The sequence below is a fragment of the Mustela nivalis genome (assembly GCF_964662115.1).
Source record: "Mustela nivalis genome assembly, chromosome: 10".
NCBI classification, from domain to species: Eukaryota; Metazoa; Chordata; class Mammalia; order Carnivora; family Mustelidae; genus Mustela; species Mustela nivalis.
In genome coordinates, this window is record NC_139029.1 from 17612450 (window position 1) to 17629806 (window position 17357).

At 43.6% G+C, this 17357-nt stretch overlaps 2 protein-coding genes and 1 long non-coding RNA gene across 5 annotated transcripts in view; 2 read left to right on the forward strand and 1 right to left on the reverse strand.

The window, feature by feature from the left end:
- TMEM50A (transmembrane protein 50A) overlaps nucleotides 1-3474 on the forward strand; it is a 15510-nt gene extending 12036 nt beyond the window's left edge. For both annotated transcript variants that reach the window (XM_082684723.1, XM_082684722.1), the window contains exon 7: nucleotides 3008-3474. In XM_082684723.1, the coding sequence (XP_082540849.1) occupies nucleotides 3008-3053 (46 nt within the window). In that variant the 3' untranslated portion in view covers nucleotides 3054-3474. The remainder of the gene's footprint in view (nucleotides 1-3007) is intronic.
- The window catches only part of RHCE (Rh blood group CcEe antigens), a 39546-nt gene continuing 25195 nt past the window's right edge, over nucleotides 3007-17357 (reverse strand). For both annotated transcript variants that reach the window (XM_082684706.1, XM_082684705.1), the window contains exons 8-10: nucleotides 13139-13224; nucleotides 9718-9791; nucleotides 3007-4904 (exon numbers count right to left, since the gene is read on the reverse strand). In XM_082684706.1, coding sequence (XP_082540832.1) covers nucleotides 4878-4904; nucleotides 9718-9791; nucleotides 13139-13224 — 187 coding nt within the window. In that variant the 3' untranslated portion in view covers nucleotides 3007-4877. The remainder of the gene's footprint in view (nucleotides 4905-9717; nucleotides 9792-13138; nucleotides 13225-17357) is intronic.
- LOC309841588 lies at nucleotides 13231-15858 on the forward strand. Its single transcript, XR_014299202.1, has 2 exons — nucleotides 13231-15602; nucleotides 15817-15858. It is a non-coding gene; the product is annotated as an uncharacterized lncRNA (long non-coding RNA).

Below are 17357 nucleotides of genomic sequence, written 5' to 3' on the forward strand. Positions count from 1 at the left end.
ATTTCTTTTCCTTTCAAGCGGCAGTGCCAGGGCCTGGACATCTGTACAGACGGCCCCCAAGCATCTGAGCTCACTACTCCAGTGTCTCCACAGTGTGGGAGGTGCACAGGGAACTCAGGGCCCCACAACTTCAGCCAAGGGAAGGTAGTGTGAGGGTGTGTAAGAAAAGCTTTAGGATGGAGTTGTGGGGAGGGGTACCTACTGAGAACCAGCCAGGGAGGGGCAAACAGCAGCCTTCTTTATCATTTACCCTGGCAGAGAGAAAGAATAAAGCAAGTTCCACCTTAAGACGCTGCTGTAGCAGAGAAGTCACCGTGTCACCGGAGTGGGGAACAGAGGATTGAGGGGGAAACACATGAGTTCACGTAGCAGTTTTCACATGATACAAAACCTTGGAAACCAATCATTGACTTGTCTCAAATTATTTATTTATTTGTTTGTTTGTTTTTAAGATTTTATTTATTTATTTGACAGACAGAGATCACAAGTAGGCAGAGAGGCAGGCAGAGAGAGAGGAGGAAGCAGGCTCCCCTCTGAGCAGAGAGCCTGATGCAGGACTCGATCCCAGGACCCTGGGATCATGACCTGAGCCGAAGGCAGAGATTTTAACCCACTCTGCTACCCAGGCGCCCCAAGTCTCAAATTATTTATGATGATTATTTATATGAAGCAAGTTTGGTTTCTCATTTGGTACTGTTAGCCTTCTTCAGACTTAAAACTATGGTTTCTGAAAATACTATAAGCAAATTGAAATTAAATTCAACTAATAAGCACTGCTAGTGGAATAGTTGTAGCAGATTGCCTACCATTCTGATTTGTAACAGGACAATAATCAGCAGCCCCTGAGAAATTACTGTTTCAGAAATCAGACAGATGTCAGTACCAAAGGTGACCATCTGACAGTGTAGGAGGGACTGGCTTTTGTCCAAGAAACTCTTCAGATTACAATTTACATCTGTTGACTAGTATTTTGAAGGATGTCTCATCCAAGCTATCTGGAGGGTAGAAGCCTGCTATTAACCAGAAGATCAGAGATCAGAACACCTTTTAGAGCTTTATGAAATCCTTTATAAAGAGAAGTTAACATTCTTGCAAGAGAGGGTACAATTTTCTAGTTGCATTTTTGTTTTCATCAAAAAACACTGAAGTATTTACCTCCAGAAAGGCTTATGAAAGCCATTTTAAATTGATCATTACAATTATAGGCTTAACCTTGAGTAGACACTGGGGCCTGGAAAACACGAGAAAACAAATGCAAAGCAGCCCATGCCACTGTCTACCCCCCTCTTCAGTTTCTCCCTCCCCCTTGCCTGCACATCCAGGGCCTCTCAGATGGCCTCGGAAGCATCTCAGACTTGTTCACTTTCTATTGGGTCACCATCATCCCTTCCTGAGCACTTCACATCCCTGATGGTTCTTCCCTTGGATCCAGTTTTCCTGTGTCACTTTCTCTTCTAAAACATCGCTCTAATTCTGTCACTTCTCATCTTAAAATTTTTCAAAACTTGGAGCTGTCTACAGAAGAACTCAACACTAGTGGCCATGCAGCCAAGTTCTGTCCACGGCTCTGTTTTATTTATTCAATACAGTATTTTCTGTTTTATTGAGCCAACATTTAAAACTCCAGAGACTTTTACATTGAAATCTGAAGTTTGGGCTTTTCCTCAAAAAGTGGAAGATCTGACAATCCCGAGCCTTGCATAACAACAATCAGCTGGAGATGGATAGTTGTTCCTTTAAGTCGGGGCACATCTCCATATAATCCCGTTTCATACTGAGTCTCAGTGGCCCCCATAGCAGAACGTACAGGCTGACATCTGCCCTCTTGAGTCATTTAAGGCATGTAAGGCCCCTGTGGGCAATTAGCTACCCTGGTCAGTTGGTTTACCAAATCCTGGCCACTGCCATTCCCTGTCTTCCTTGTCTCTTGAGCTATAATCCAGCCATATTGGACTCCTCCCTGCTCTAATGCACTTCGGGTATCCACGTGTATCCAGAGATCTAGATGGAGACCTGTATCTCCTTATGCCTATAACTGCCATCTTGCCACTCTTAAGCTGAAACTTTGAGGACAGCTGTAGACCAGTCCCCACCTAAACCCTGGATGGCAAGTTCTTTGTGGGCATATTCCTGACACAGCTGTCACTTGGGCTTTCCCTGAGGCCCTGTGGTCTTTTATTCCCTTTGCCTCTTGATACGTTGTTTCCGCTTCCTTTGTCACACTAGCTCCTGTTCCTACCAGTCTCCCATTGAAACTCCTGCTTATCCTCCAAAGTCCGTTCCAAATATTACTACCTCTGTAACTTTTTTCCTAACACATTCAGGCGGAATAAATTTCATGTGTTTCTGTGTTCTCTCAACATTTGTTCTTCTCAACACATGTCTTCCCCCCCCCCCACACACACACCCCTCCTCCGCTGTTAGCACATTGTGTCACCAACAATGTGAGATGTGAGCAGCTTGAGGGCAGGGACACCATAGCTTATGTATTTTTATAGCCCAGCCATCTAGCACATTATATTCAAAAAAGGTTTGTTGAATGAATATGATAAAATTAGACATACTATCATTATATACGAAACATTGGTTAACTTTTTAAAATTTTTTTTTTTTTAAGATTTTGTTTATTTATTTATTTGACAGACAGAGATCACAAGTAGGCAGAGAGGCAGGCAGAGAGAGAGGAGGAAGCAGGCTCTCTGCCGAGCAGAGAGCCCGATGTGGGGCTCGATCCAGGACTCCGGGATCATGACCTGAGCCAAAGGCAGAGGCTTTAACCCACTGAGCCACGCAGGTGCCCCTGGTTAACTTTTTAAGAGTAGCAGAAGGCTCCAGTTCTCAGAAGTCGAGGATGTGGGAAGCACACGTTCATTTTCTGTTCTGATACATTCTGTAGTACAACTCATCAATCCTTTGTTGCTAGTTTCCCACCATCCTCCCAATCTCACATACTCTCTTTTTCTCCCCCAAATTCAACTAGATGTGATGTTTCTTATTTTATTTGCAGAGGACTGGTGTTTAAGTTTGGCCGCACTGAAGACTTATGGCAGTAAGAGCGTCCAGTTTGCTTCTGCACAGCAACCCTGTGTGGGTTTTTTACTACTCACTCCCAGTTTTTTGTAATGCCATTTTTTAAACTCATTTTTGAGTGTAGTCTTCGGCTTCAATTTGTGTAATACTGAAATCATGAGAACTTCCTATGTAAACAACAACAAAAATCTATTGTGTGCATTGGACTAACTTATAAAATGTTGAAAATATGCCACATGAGTAATTTTTATTAAGTTTTATCATGGTGTAATTTGTAAACATAAATTACAAAAAGAATCATGGATGCATCTTATACAAGCATTTGTCATAGCCAAGGTCCAAAACTACAGATTAAAGTGCTCTGAAGATTTAATGTGTCTAAATGTGGCCTCTTCTGTGTCAAATGTTAAATGAAATATAAACATTTTCTTGTTTTTAAATCTATGCAGTAGTCAGAATTCTTTCTTGCTATACGTTGTGTTTGATCTATCTGCAAACATTTCAGTGTTAGTAGCCATTGAGGGTGTGCCAAGGGGTGAGTTGGAAGAGAGAAGCTCCTGTTGGAAGAGAGAAGCTCCTGATTCAGCCATGAGGCTGCTCAACAGGGTCCCTTTGGTGCCCCTGATCGGGGCTGAGGCCTGACAGCCACTCAGCCCATACATGTGGTCATGGTGGGATGCTGACAGTCACTCCCTGTCTACCAATGAAGGAAAGAGGAAAAAGAGACTGGACACTAGTCTTTACTCAGGTGACAAATTTTTTTGTTGTTGATTTGACAATAAATTGAATTCCAAGTTTCCTTGTATCTCTGTATTGAACCACTAACCTCAAAATAGACCAGCAAGGTCAGTTAAAGTTACAAACATTTACTACTGAGAACTCTCACAGTCTGTCGTTTTGGAACCCTGCTTTCTCTCAGGCTCCCTTCCCCCTTGGCAAAATGGGAATCTTTTTTTAAATGAGCTAGTTAACTATGAGATACATGTTCTTTAGAAATGCAGCTTGAAATGTTTTCTTTCATAAAACTTGCTACAGTTAGCCCTTCCTGAAACACAGAATATCTCCTAGATGGTTTAAATTGTGGTGCTCTTGTCCACACCAGCCGTGATCTTTCACCTTGTACATCTGGAATATCGCCTAGGCATCTAGACACACAGAGAAATGCCACGTTGCTGCCATCCCATAGCCAATCACCCATGGTGGGTTTTTAGAGAGTTCAAGGGCATCTGAGAGGTTGAAGGTTCACCTCTTTTTACAGATGGGGGAACCCAGGCCGTGGAATGATTTTCTCAAGGTCACAGAATTAGTTTTGTAATCTTGGCCACATTGTATTTCCACAACTGACCACATCTTTCCCTGCAGTCAAATTCAGAATATACCCAGGGTATAAGAACTACTTTGTGAAACTGCTGGAGTAGAAACACAATGTCCATATTATAGGACTAAATACAAGTGAATTCTTAATTTTTCCCTATTTAATATTCTGTGTTCTGCTGATATAGACAAGAGTTCACTGGGTGGCATAGGACGCTTTGTTAAGCATGAGAAAGAATCTAAGAATTGTCAATAAAATTGAACCAATGCCTTAACTTCATGTCTGCACCCAAGAAAATACTGATAGCATCATCTTTAATGAAACCAAACATTTATTTTAAACTATTATGAAATTACCATTCAAATACATTTTTAATCTTACTTTTTAATATCAAATTCATCTCTTTGACCTTGTTTCATTGTATATAAGGAGACTTTGCTGTAATGAGTGTCGCCCACAAAAAAGGGGAGGCAACAGTGAAAGGAAGTTGTCTCATTTTCAGACAGGCCTTGTTTTTGTTGGATGGTTTTGCTTAAAATCCAGTAGCCAAATGAGGAAACTGTGAAAGCAAAGCAAACATATTTATTACAGATGAACCCTTACAGTCTTAAAATTTGGACACATATTGATTCTGGCTTGATCTTTGGAAACTGACATGTTGACAAAAATATGTCATCACAAAGGTCTTTGAGGGTCTTCCGCAAAATCTGAATGGGAAGAACTCTTAGATCTCATATCTTACAGCTCTTTACATGAGTCATTGGTAAATCGTGATCTGGCTTTTGTTTGAATGTCCCCAGTGACAGAGGATGCACTACCATATGAAGTAATTCATTCCATTTTGCAGACAAGTTCAAATTGTTAGCAATTTATACAGCATTGCCCTCTGGACCTAGTTAAATTCTTTGGAGAAGCCTATAGGAAACCAATATTTGTCCTTTCTACAGGATAATCTTTGAAGTATTTGAAGATTATTCTTAGATCTCCTTTGGGTCTTCTCTTCTGCAAGCTGAGCATCTCCTAAGTTCTTAGGGGGTGCCACGTCCCACTGTGCCATAAATCACTGCATCTAGTACCATGGGCCACAGAGTTGTAGAAGTGGAAATCAGAGTGGCTAACTTATGGGGTGTTTTTTGAGGATGTGTGCTATCATCTCACACACATCTCCCTTTAACCCTTGAAACAACCTGGTGAGATATTAGTGTTCCTATCTCCACAGAGATGAGAACACTGGGGCTCTGAGATCACAGAACAAGGGGTGGTAGAACCCAGATCGGTCTGACTCCACAATGCGGAATTTGATCTCATTTTACAAATGAAAGACTGAGCCCCAGGGAAGTAAAGTGACGTCCCTGAAGGCACTGCCTTCCAGAACAAGGCTGTGTTTCGGACCTCTCCAAGAGGGGAGGAGTCTGTTGACAGGCTCCTAATCTGTTTTCCTACTCTGCTTTAGAAACCCGCTCTCCTCACTTCTGTTGAACAAGCATTTGTTGAATTTTTACTGTGTGTCTGGAACATGTATCTGAAATCAGAAGCAGGGGTGATGCCAGTGTGGTGAGGCTAGCTCTTGAGAATTTTGCCTAACACAGCAGGAGGGACTCAACACATTCTGGGGTATTTATGTGCTAAAACAGTGGTGGGGTTTATGTTTCTTGGCAATAAAATCATTTTAAAAATAAACTGCAAATACTCGTTCAGAAGCCAATGGATGATCTTCAGCATGTTGTGCTCATTTCAGAATCCGTCCCACGAGCTCAGTCTTTACTCAGCTCTAAAAACCTTATCCTGTAATTTTCCCACTTAAACTTTCAGGAGCCTCCAAATGCCTGGAGGCTGAGTCAAGTGGCTCGTGCCTGCCTTTCATCCTTCCCTTCACCAACCGTGCTGCTGAGCCAGATTGCCTCCTGCTTCTCCGGTTCTTGCTCACAACCTGCCCCTTGCTTGGAATGTCTTTCACTTCCTGCCACTTAGCCAAGTCCAACACAACTCCCAAGTTCCACATTCCCTGACCTCCCCAAACTCATGGTCTTTTCCTTCTTTCATTTGTCCAGCAGCTGCTGCCAGGATTACTCACTCGGTGCTTAACAGATAGAGCTGTGCACAGAGAAAGATCCAGTCCTACACAGTGAAAGCCCTAGTTTCTCTGATCCCCCACACAGTACCCAGGACGGGGGCTTGTCTGCAATAGACACAAAAACCCATTTTCAGAAAGGTTAACTATGGAATTAATTTTAATGAGTGGATGTTGGGGAGTCCTTGTGCTTTGGAAAGCACAAAATAAAATCCGTGGGTTATTAAATTGAAATAAAAAGTTGAAGGAGGGAGTTTATGAAAAATTGTGTCAGGAACTGAATTTTTATAAATCAGTATCTGCAGAAGGATCATTGTAATCTAATCTAAAGACAGAGCATTAGTGTATGTGGTTCCTTGAGAGCTAGAACTGCATTTCATTTAGATTTGTCTCTCCAACTCTTTAAACAAGAGCTCTGTCGTATATTAGGTAAGTCATTAAATGAAATTAATTAGTGAATGAATGATTAATTAGTAATAGAATCATCCAAGGATGACAGGGGTAACTTTCAGGAGTGGTGAACTGCCAGGCATGGTTTGGGCAACAAGGGAAGGAATATGCTTTCCAATCCCCAGGTCTTTGGTTCTCTGAAATGCATTAGGTCACTTGATAATGATTAAAATGTCTTTTCTGGGGCGCCTGGGTGGCTCAGTGGGTTAAAGCCTCTGCCTTCGGCGCAGGTCATGATCCCAGGTTCCTGGGATCGAGCCCTGCATCGGGCTCTCTGCTCACAGGGAGCCTGCTTCCTCCTCCTCTCTCTCTCTCTGCCTGCCTCTCTGCGTACTTGTAATCTCTGCCTGTCAAATAAATAAATAAATAAATAATATTTTTTAAAAAAATAAATAAAATGTCTTTTCGGATGGTTTACCAAAAAAGGAAACAAAAAATTACCCCTGGATTTATCAGGTTTGGAAGTTTGAATTCTTGCCTCTTAATGGATATTTGGCTTTTCCAATGAAAGCTGTGTTCTACTGCTGAATAAATGTTCTGCTCAGCTGTAAGAGGATTAATCAGAATAGTGGGGGAAGGAGGGGAGAAGTAACTGTCCTCTAGGAGCAGCAGCGGTTTCTTTGGAGCCAAACAGATATCAGTTCAAATTGCTCCTTTTCCATTTACTAGCTTTGTCATTTTGGACAAGTTATTCTTTTTTTTTTTTTAATTTTATTTATTTATTTGAGAGAGAGAGAGACAGTGAGAGAGACCATGAGCGAGGAAAAGGTCAGAGATAAGCAGACTCCCCGTGGAGCTGGGAGCCTGATGCGGGACTCGATCCCGGGACTCAAGGATCATGACCTGAGCTGAAGGCAGTCGTCCAACCTACTGAGCCAGCCAGGCGTCCCAGGGATGCTTACTCTTGTGCAGAGTTATTATAAGGATAAAATCAGATAATGCCGAAAAGCATCTAACACAAAATTGGAACCCATCGGCTTATGATAGATAACTGTCATGCTTACGTATTCCTTCGTGGTTGCCTAAACTCCCAGTAATAAGCTTTCCTGTTCGTGTAGTGCTTTGCATTTTGTAGTTTACAAAATGTAGTTACAGCCATTATTACCTCTTTTGGCCCTTGAAACAACCCAGTGAGGTAGAACAAAGATTACCGTTATTTTACCAGTAAGAAAGAAAGGTCATGGTACTTGCCTCCATGAGACCTTGCAGAATGGGGACTGGAATTCATGTCTTCCCATTCTAGGTCCATACCCAGGGTTCCACTTCACCTGCTGCTGCAGTGCCCAGCGTTAGGCTAGGTTCCTCAAGTTCCCTTCATTTATTCAGCAAATATTTATTGCAATTCAAATAATTGAGCTGGATATTGGACCCGTTTGTGGCATCCCTGGTTAATCAGCAGCATGCTTGGTAGAGACCGTTTACTCAGTAAATACTTGTGGATTGAACGGATGAATTAAACCAGTTCTCTGCGTCCTTTCACTAGATTTAACCCTGCTACCACCAAAGGGGCAAGCACGCTTGCAGGGACTGAGAGAGACTGGCTATAGGGAGATGCTGGTACAGGATGAGCCCGTTTATTAGCAACAACATGGATGACTCTCAGAATAATTATGCTGAGTAAAAGAAGCCAGAAAAAGAATGTACTGTGTGATTCATTTATATAAAATTATAGAAAATGTAAATGAATCTATGGGACAGAAGGCAGTTCAGCGGTTGCTTGGGATGGAATAGAGTTGATAGGGAAGGATAGTTACAAAGAGGTACAAGGAAACATGGTGGCAATGGATATGTTCATTATCTTGACTGATAAGACTGATATGATAGTTTCATGGGCATATAAATATGTTTAAATGTATCAAATTGTATATTTTAAATATGTGTGTTGTAATCAGTTAGACCTCCGTAAAGCTCTTTGACATGAAAAGGAGGAAGCAGAGGAAAAAGAAGAGCAAAGGAAGAGACAGAGAAGAAAGGGCAGGTTCTCTCTACAAAGGCCAAGGCCCATAATGAGGCTGGTTCTCTGTCCCTCTAGTGATCAGTATCTAGGCATGCCAGGTGGAAAAAGGATTGGCCTGGGACTCGGGAGGTCTAGCTCCTGGTCTTATCTCTGCCGCTCACAAAGGCCTGACCTCAGTCAGCCTCCACTTCCAATTTATAATTTTGCAGTGTTTGCCCAGCCAACCTCAGCATCAAATGGGAGTTATGTAAGGTGACACATCAGAGCACTTGGTGAACCATGAGTGTTGGTTAAAGGGAGGTGTGCAGTGGGGTGACAGGGAACCTCTCTCTAGAGCCTCTTTCTAGACTAGTCATGACAACAAATGCTACACAGGACACAGAGACCCTCGGCAGCAGCTGCATTGTTTGAGCTCTCTGTCCTTTGGCTAAATGATCCCGGACTCCTACAGTACAAGTGGTCTTGTGTCCACTGGCTACTGAGTGTTAAGAGTTGTGTTCTAGATCCAGCTCTGCTGCACACTCACTGTGAAAACACAGACGGTCATGGCTCCAGTCAGTGCGTCTGTCGAATGAGACTGGACATGCTGGCTCGGACACTGCATGATTTGATGGCCGTTAGGGCAAACCACCTGCCCACGCTGATGACCCCAGATGGGGAAGTAAGGCCAGTGGCCATTCTCACATCTCTGACCCTCAATGACTGAGGCATCAGGGGAATGGTAACATTTACCACTCCCCCAGCCCTCACCAACACACACACACACACACACACACACACAATTTTGTTTCTAGTTTGTTCTCACAAACACCAAGTCAACCTATATAGAGATGTAACAGATATCTTTTTAAGTTCATTCACTCAGCATTGATGACATTATGTTCAAAATCTTACCTCCCAGAAAGCCTGGTCATCAAAATGTTTGGCCGCAGGAGGTGCCTTAAATATTTTGAGGCTTAAGATCAAACCTGTTAAAATTCAATATTGCATGTTAAACCTTTAGAGCACAGCATCTGTTACCTCAAAATTAATCAAAATATCACAGGCCAGCTCTGGTTAGTTCAACAAAAATCCCTTCTTCTTCTACAGCCAAGAGACGGACAAATTGAAGCGCTGGCCTTCCTGGACCAGCCTTATTAATTCTATAGACATCTCCTAAAAGAAAACTGGTGAGAGCAATTATCTCCAAAGGATTTAGATGATACTGAGAGATGTACAGTAGCTACTGATCTGACATGCTTCCCAAATTGGAATACAAGAGCCCTGTCAGACCGCGCTCCCGCTGAAAAGCTGATCTGTACTTGACACAAGAGCTACCATGGACAGCAACTCCAGTTCCGCGTTCCTGTCAGTGTGGCGTTGCTGGCTCCAATAAACTCTGTGACCTCTGCTCAAGACGCCACTAGTGTAGTTGGGAAAGTAGTTTATAACAGCTTGCTTTTGTGCCTATTCTTCTTTTCACCTATCCAGCCTCTGCCCAGAGACCTTGGCCCTGTGTATTCCTGCAGCGGTGCAAAGTCGGCCGAACTTCCCAGGATACACGAAGGGATTGCTCAACTTTTATATGAGCCAGGGAAATGCCATTGATAGATGTATCTGTGTATTTTTAATGGTGATTGGTCCCCAAGTATTAAGTAGTAAGATTAACAAGAGTAGGCGTGTACTTACTCACATTTTCCTCTTTTAATGCACATCTTTAACCGATATTGACACATAGGGTGTAACCAACACACCTCGTTTAGCTGGGATTATTCAGAAATAATCTCAAACAACTACATGAACTTTCCAGCTAGCAGAGGCTTAGTCATCACTAATGAAAATGCATCCAAACTATATTTTCTTGTCTTATGACATAACACTAAACACATTTAGAATGTTGTTGTTTTTTTTAAATCAGAACAATTGCTAGGAACGTCCATTTATGAAATGCGCTATCTAATGCAGAGGAAATATGTAGCTGTTGAGGGTGGTTGGTGTCTTTTAGCAGCTCAAGCTTTCATGTTCTAGTGTCGGGCTTTAAGAATTTCTTTTCTTCTGTTAGGCTGTCTCCTTTCACCTCTCACTTCTCCCAGTGGGCCTTACCTCTAGAAACCTGTCCCACTTCTAACCTGCCATTTCTAATCGGTCGCAGCTGGGAAACCCAATAACCATGCTTGGGGGGGACTGTTTCCTATGTCAGTGTAGACAGGTCCCAAATCGGGGGACCTCCTGACAAGCAAAATGCTCAGCTTTAGGGGGTCAACTTGATGCTATCTGGGCTGCCTGGTGGTCTCCTTTCCCCTTCCATTGTTCATGTTCTTTTTATTCACCAGTGTTCTTACGTTCAAAGCCACATGTAAAGAGGAATGCTCATTGGTCTTAACTTTTTTTTTTTAAGACTTTTATTTATTTATTTGATAGACAGAGATCACAGCAGGCCGAGAAGCAGGCAGAGAGAGAGGAAGGGAAGCAGGCTCCCCACTGAGCAGAGAGCCCAATGCGGGGCTCGATCCCAGGACCCTAGGATCATGACCCGAGCCTAAGGCAGAGGCTTTAACCTAGATGCCAGAGGCACCCAGAGCCACCCAGATGCTCCTGGTCTTAACTCTTAAAGAAACATTATTCTATTCTCTTTTTTAACTCCAGGCAAGCATACAAAACCAAAAAGACAAAAAACAAAAAACAAAACAAAACAAAAAACCCTCTGAGGGGTTTTACTAAACAGTGCAAGTCAGTTTCACTTTGTGAATACTAGTGACAATGGTGAATGGTGTCACAGTCCAGAGGAGGTGATAAAATATCCAGATAAAATACAGGATGCTCAGTTAATGTGGAACTTAAAAAAATGGGCATCTTGTATTTTCACTTGCTAAATCTGGTCACCCGACTCAGGATTACAGTGCCACCACGAAGAGAACGTAAACTTACGGAGGGAGGCATTTTTCTCCTCTGTATTTAATCAGTCACTCTGACGGCAGAACGTTGAGGCCAGTGGATACTTTAGAGCAATTCTAGTCAGTCTTGCTCTCTAACGTTGCCCAGGCAATTCCAAAAAGTACCTTCCTACATGTTTTGGAGCAGAAAAGAAGCCCTCATCCTTTCATTTTACAGAGAAGCCACCAAGGCCCAGAGAGACTAAACTAATGTGCCCAATGCCACACAACTCCTTTATGACTGATTATGCTATTTTGTCTCTTCCTTTGTATTCATTCCCTCTTAGGGACACAGTATATGAGTGTCTAACCAATAAGGCTATTTGTTTGTAGAATAAAGGTGAGCACTTCAGGACAGAAATCACATTTTCTTCTAGCATATAAATAAGACTGGCAAATTAGTAATTCTCTAAGGATCTTTGCCATTCTGTCACACTGCAGGAGCAAAAGTATGCTTCAATCCTCTATTTAAAGATTTCCAGTAGTTTCCCATCTCTCAGAATGATCTGGCTCCTTGTTACCACTCTGTCCTCAAGCCCTGCCACTCTCCTTTTCACTCTATCCATATCTGCCATACTGAGCATGCTTTGATCCTGCTTCAGGGCCTTTGCACTTGCTCTCCCTTTTCATGGAATGCTCTTCTGCCAAATAAATACATGGTATGTCTCCTTCCCTCTTTCCTTTTCAGGTTTCTGCTTCAAGGTCAACTTATTTAGATAGGTCTTCCCTTTCCAACCTTCTAAAAGAGCATCCCATGAAATGAAATGAAATAAATGAAATGAAATGAAACTCTACCCTGAGTTATTTCTTTTTATAGCACTTATCATCTCTGACATAGTAAACACTACTTATCTGTTTATTTATTGTCCCCTCCCCCTCCACTAGAATATCAGCTCCATGAGATCAGGGAACGTGTTTTGTTCACTGTTGCATTCCTAGTGCCTATGAATAGTGCCCTGGCTCATAGTAGCTATTGAATAAATACTTGCTGAACAAAATAATAGTATATGTATTCTCAGGGAATAATAAAGGTAAACTTTTTGGCATAAGGGTTTCCTTGGCTCACTGTACAAAATTGGGTGAAACCACCAGCCCTGGGCTCAAGAGCCTGCATTGTTGCCACTCCCTGCTACTTGTAAGCTCCAGAAAGCCTCTTAGGTTCTCTGATCCTCAGAGTCCACACCTCCAGCAGGTAACCTCTGAGGGCCTTTCCAATTCTGAAATGATGTGATTCCGTTTTTGTTGTTAATCAAGGTTTGAGCCCCTTTGCATCATTTGGCTTGAGCTGCGGAGGTTCACAGGGAAGGGGAGGGCACAGACACATGCGGCCATGGGCCAGATGCCCTCTGGCTTCAAGTCCTGTGCCCTGGGCCATGGGGGAAAAAGGGATGTCTCATACTCACCTGTCAAAACACCAGCTATCAGACCTGAAGCCATGGCCAAGCTGAGTGTCCCAGCGCCAAAGAACAACTGGATGTCGATCCTAGAACTGACAAAGTAGGATGTAGTCACATTCAGGAATCAAGACTGCAGAGCTCATTGGGGTCAAGAAGGACTGTCTGCAACAGCAGTGGTGCTGTCAGGAAGGGCTACCAGAAGAATAATTCCTCTCCCCAGGTAACGCATTCCCCTGTTGTGTTCCTGCAAAGCTACACAGTCATGAAGGAGGGAAAGAGGGGATTCCAAGATCCTCTTTGGCTGACTTCAATTCTCAGAAACAACAGATGATCAACTTGACCAGGAGGCAGAAAACCCAGGTTCAAGTCCAAGGACTGTCACTAGCTGCATGATCCTGGGCAAGTCACCTAACCTCTCTGTTCCCTCATGAGGCAATTAAAGATGAAAGATGAAAGTTCTATTTCCATCAGGACAAGATGGAGTAGAGCATGGCTGTCAGGCTCACCTCCCCAGCCCACCCCTGTTGAACATACTTCCCTGTCCTCTCTCCTAGGTGATCCCAGGAACTCACTTTAAACTATGAAGTGGCCTGGGAGGACATCTACATGATCTTGCAGTAGGCAAGGATTTCTTAAACAGAACCCACAAACTTGAAGGGAACAATGATGAACTGAACTGTGTTAAAACTAAGAACTTCTGTTCATCGAAAGATACTATTAAGAAGGTGAAATATAACCCACAAAATGGGAGAAGATATTCACAATACATTTATATGACAAAGACTCTATATCCAGAATTCCTACAAATCTATAAGAAAAAGGCAGAACACAAGAGAAAAATGGACAAAAAAACCTGGACAGACATTTCACAATTCACAAGAGTTGCTCAAATGTCCAGAAAGCATATGAAAATTGTTGCACTTAACCGGTCATCAGAGAAATTAAAATTAAAGTGATGTTTGATGCCTAATTGGATAAACTTAAAATGAAGGAAAATATGGGATTTGGAGAATATATGAGGGAAAGGGAACTCTTGGGTGCCAAGGGGGATTGGACTGGCACAAACTACAGTGGGAAATGGGTAATATCCTCTAAAATGGATTATATGAAAGCTGTGATCCAAAAATTCTGCTATTAGGCATTTACTCAACAGAAGAGCATTTGTATGTTCTTAAAAAAAAAGTGCTAGGATATTCATAGCAGAAATACTAGAATGTTCATAATAGCTCCAAACTGGAAAGAACCCAAATCTTGTCAGTAATGGATAAATTGTTTCGTATTCACACAATGGGACACTTATTTTAACTGTGTTTCTTAGATTCTGTATTTGTCTACATGGCACTCATTTATCACAAGGCCCAACTAATGGCTGAAATTGTTTATTGCTCTCTCTCCAGCAAGTCAGATTTCCTGGGGAGTGCACAATTCATATTACAAACCCCCAACCACAAACTCTAACATATGCTCTCAGTTCCCGCCCAACAGGGGACTCCCCCATTCCCCCAATTCCCCCACTGCCATCTACCTGAAGGCATAGTCTCAGTTCCCCTCTCTCTAGGCTGCCTGGTCCCTGGGTTGATAAGGTTTTATGGGGCCCTATATGGTGTGCTGTGCCTCTCATTTCCAGGAGAACTGTAACATTAAACTTCTCCATCAATGACATTGACCTCTCTATGTCATCACTCAGTCACCCTTATGAAGTAAACCCAAGCAAAATTCTACACTCTACCCCACTACCTCAATAAAAAGGAACAATGTGGGAGCGTCTCACAACTACAGAATAGAGTCAAAGCCAGGCAAACGACAGCACAGACTTCCTGTAGGAGTCCATGACCATGAAGGACTAAAGCAGGCAAAACTGATGGACAGCGTTGGAAGTCAGGTTCATGGGTGCCCTGGGATGGGACATGAAGGAGTTCTGGGTGCTGATTACCTGGACGTGTCAGAAAATTCACCAAGTGGAGCCCTGATGATAGTTGTACTTCTCTGGCTGTAGATTCTACTACAAAAATGTGTTGTTGTTGTTTTTTAAAGTGACATTAGATGTTAGGATGGAAGCTGACCCTGAATCTGCTAACTGCCAACCCCCCAGTTCACTCTATCCTGATGTCACCTGAAAGCAGCAATTATGGCACAGAGCGAGCCATGTTGACAGTTCCCAGGCAGGGTGGGATGCCCTGCACCACGCCCTCTGCTCCCCCGTGTTTACTATCTGATTTCACATGATGCTGGAGCAGCCCTCTGGGCAAGCTGTTGGTGTCTCTGATTCACAAATGGGGAGATCCAGCTTGGAAAAGTGAACCAGGCCCTCCAACGTCACATGGCTTGGCATGTGGGGCTCCTGGGACTCAAACCCTTTCTACCCACGAAGACCAGGCAGATCTCTCCCAAAGTTTGGCATTTGTGGGTTACCTTCACAAATTTGGCCATATTGACATTGGCCATACATTTTTAAATAATTTTCTTCGAGGTGGCGCCTGGGTGGCTCGGTGGGTTAAAGCCTCTGCCTTTGGCTCGGGTCATGATCTCGGAGTCCTGGGATCGAGCCCCGCATCGGGCTCTCTGCTCAGCGGGAAGCCTGCTTCCTCCTCTCTCTCTGCCTGCCTCTCTGCCTGCTTGTGATCTCTCTCTGTCAAATAAATAAATAAAATCTAAAAAATAAAAAAAAAATAATTTTCTTCGAGTGGACTTATTTTTACTTTTAAATAAATATCTTTAAAAGGAAACTTTGAGTCAATATCTTAGAGAAATGGGAGGTAACTGTAAAAAGAAGCAGTGCAAACAAAGTGTGGCTGAAGTCTTCCCCAGACGCAGCCTGAGTGCTTAGATCTCAGGCTGCCTCGGCGGCCTGCCAACCTGGCATCGGCACAAGCGCGAGGACACTTAGCACCTGAGTGCAGCCTTTCGCCCTGATGCAACCGAAAGACTGAATAATTAAAGCACTGTGTCTGGTCTGCATGATTCAAGGTTAGCTAAGCGTGTCTTTGCACCACTTAAATGCCACAGTTCGGGGAAACCCCACCCCCTCCCCCGCGGCAAGCACAGCACGTGACCGCTCCCATCTGCTTCCCTGATTGGAGCTCAACAAACACCCTGTAGGCGGAGTGAATGAAAAGCCAGCCCCTTGGCTCAATGACGCCACGCCCATAAACAGTTGCTCCACGTGTCACACTGAGTGGTCTGACTCCCTCCCAGCTAGTCCTTTGTCCCTCTTTCCTGTAGAAGCCACAGTAGCAAGAATCATCATGAAGATAAGAGGGTGTTCGCTCCCTGCTGAATCCTCAGAGCAGCCCGGGGTCGCAGATCTTATCCTCCCATCATGCAGACCAAAACTGAAACTCGAGGAGTTTGTGCCTAAGGTCACATGGCTGGTAAAGGGGACCACAGGTTCGTTCCTTCCTGAAGCCTCTGCCCTTGACTTCCAGCTGACCAGAGGCCTCCCTAAGAGGTGTCATTTCTGTCGCTATGCCCTTCCCTTGTCTGGGTTCCTGCAGAGGAGAGGGACAACTAGTTGGTCCTCCACAGTCCCATCCTGACCCCTGTTCTCAACCCTTCCCAACTCCCAGTTCAGTGATAGCCCCTGGATGGTTTGCACTTGGCCACTATCTGCAATTGGGGCTTTGTTTTCCTGGAGAGTAGTTTGTTAGTCCTTGTAAGCAGCACACCTTTGGTCAGCTGACCTTTGTTTTCATTTTGTTCTTTGTTTGTTGTTTGCTCTAGGCTAGTAGTCTCAAACTAGTTTGCAGGAGAATCCCATAGAGAGCAGGTTGACCCACAGGTTGCTGGGCCCACACTAATATGTTTCTAACAGTGCAGGTTTAGTTAGGGTTGGATTTGCATTTCTAGCAAGTTCCAGGTGATTTTAGTGCTGTGGAGAACCACCGCCCTAGGAGAGCCACAGAAGCACAGAACTGGGGAGCTAGAAGGATGGGTGGTTCAGAGGGCACAGGTTGGCTACCCATGAGCAGAATTTGACCCACAGGATGTTTCTAATGATTCTGAATCTCCTGCCAGTGCTTGGGAGTGCAAGTGCGTAACTCTGGATTTCTGGCTTCTCTTAAAAAGTCATTAGATCTGGGGACACTGAGCCTGGGTCCTGGCACAGTCATGGCTACCTGGTGCTGACTGATTTCAGACCAGTCACCCATAACTTCCCAGCCTCTTCTCACTGCTCTCATTTTGTAACCTTACCTGCCTGGCCCCTACAAGCACCTGAGCTTTACAG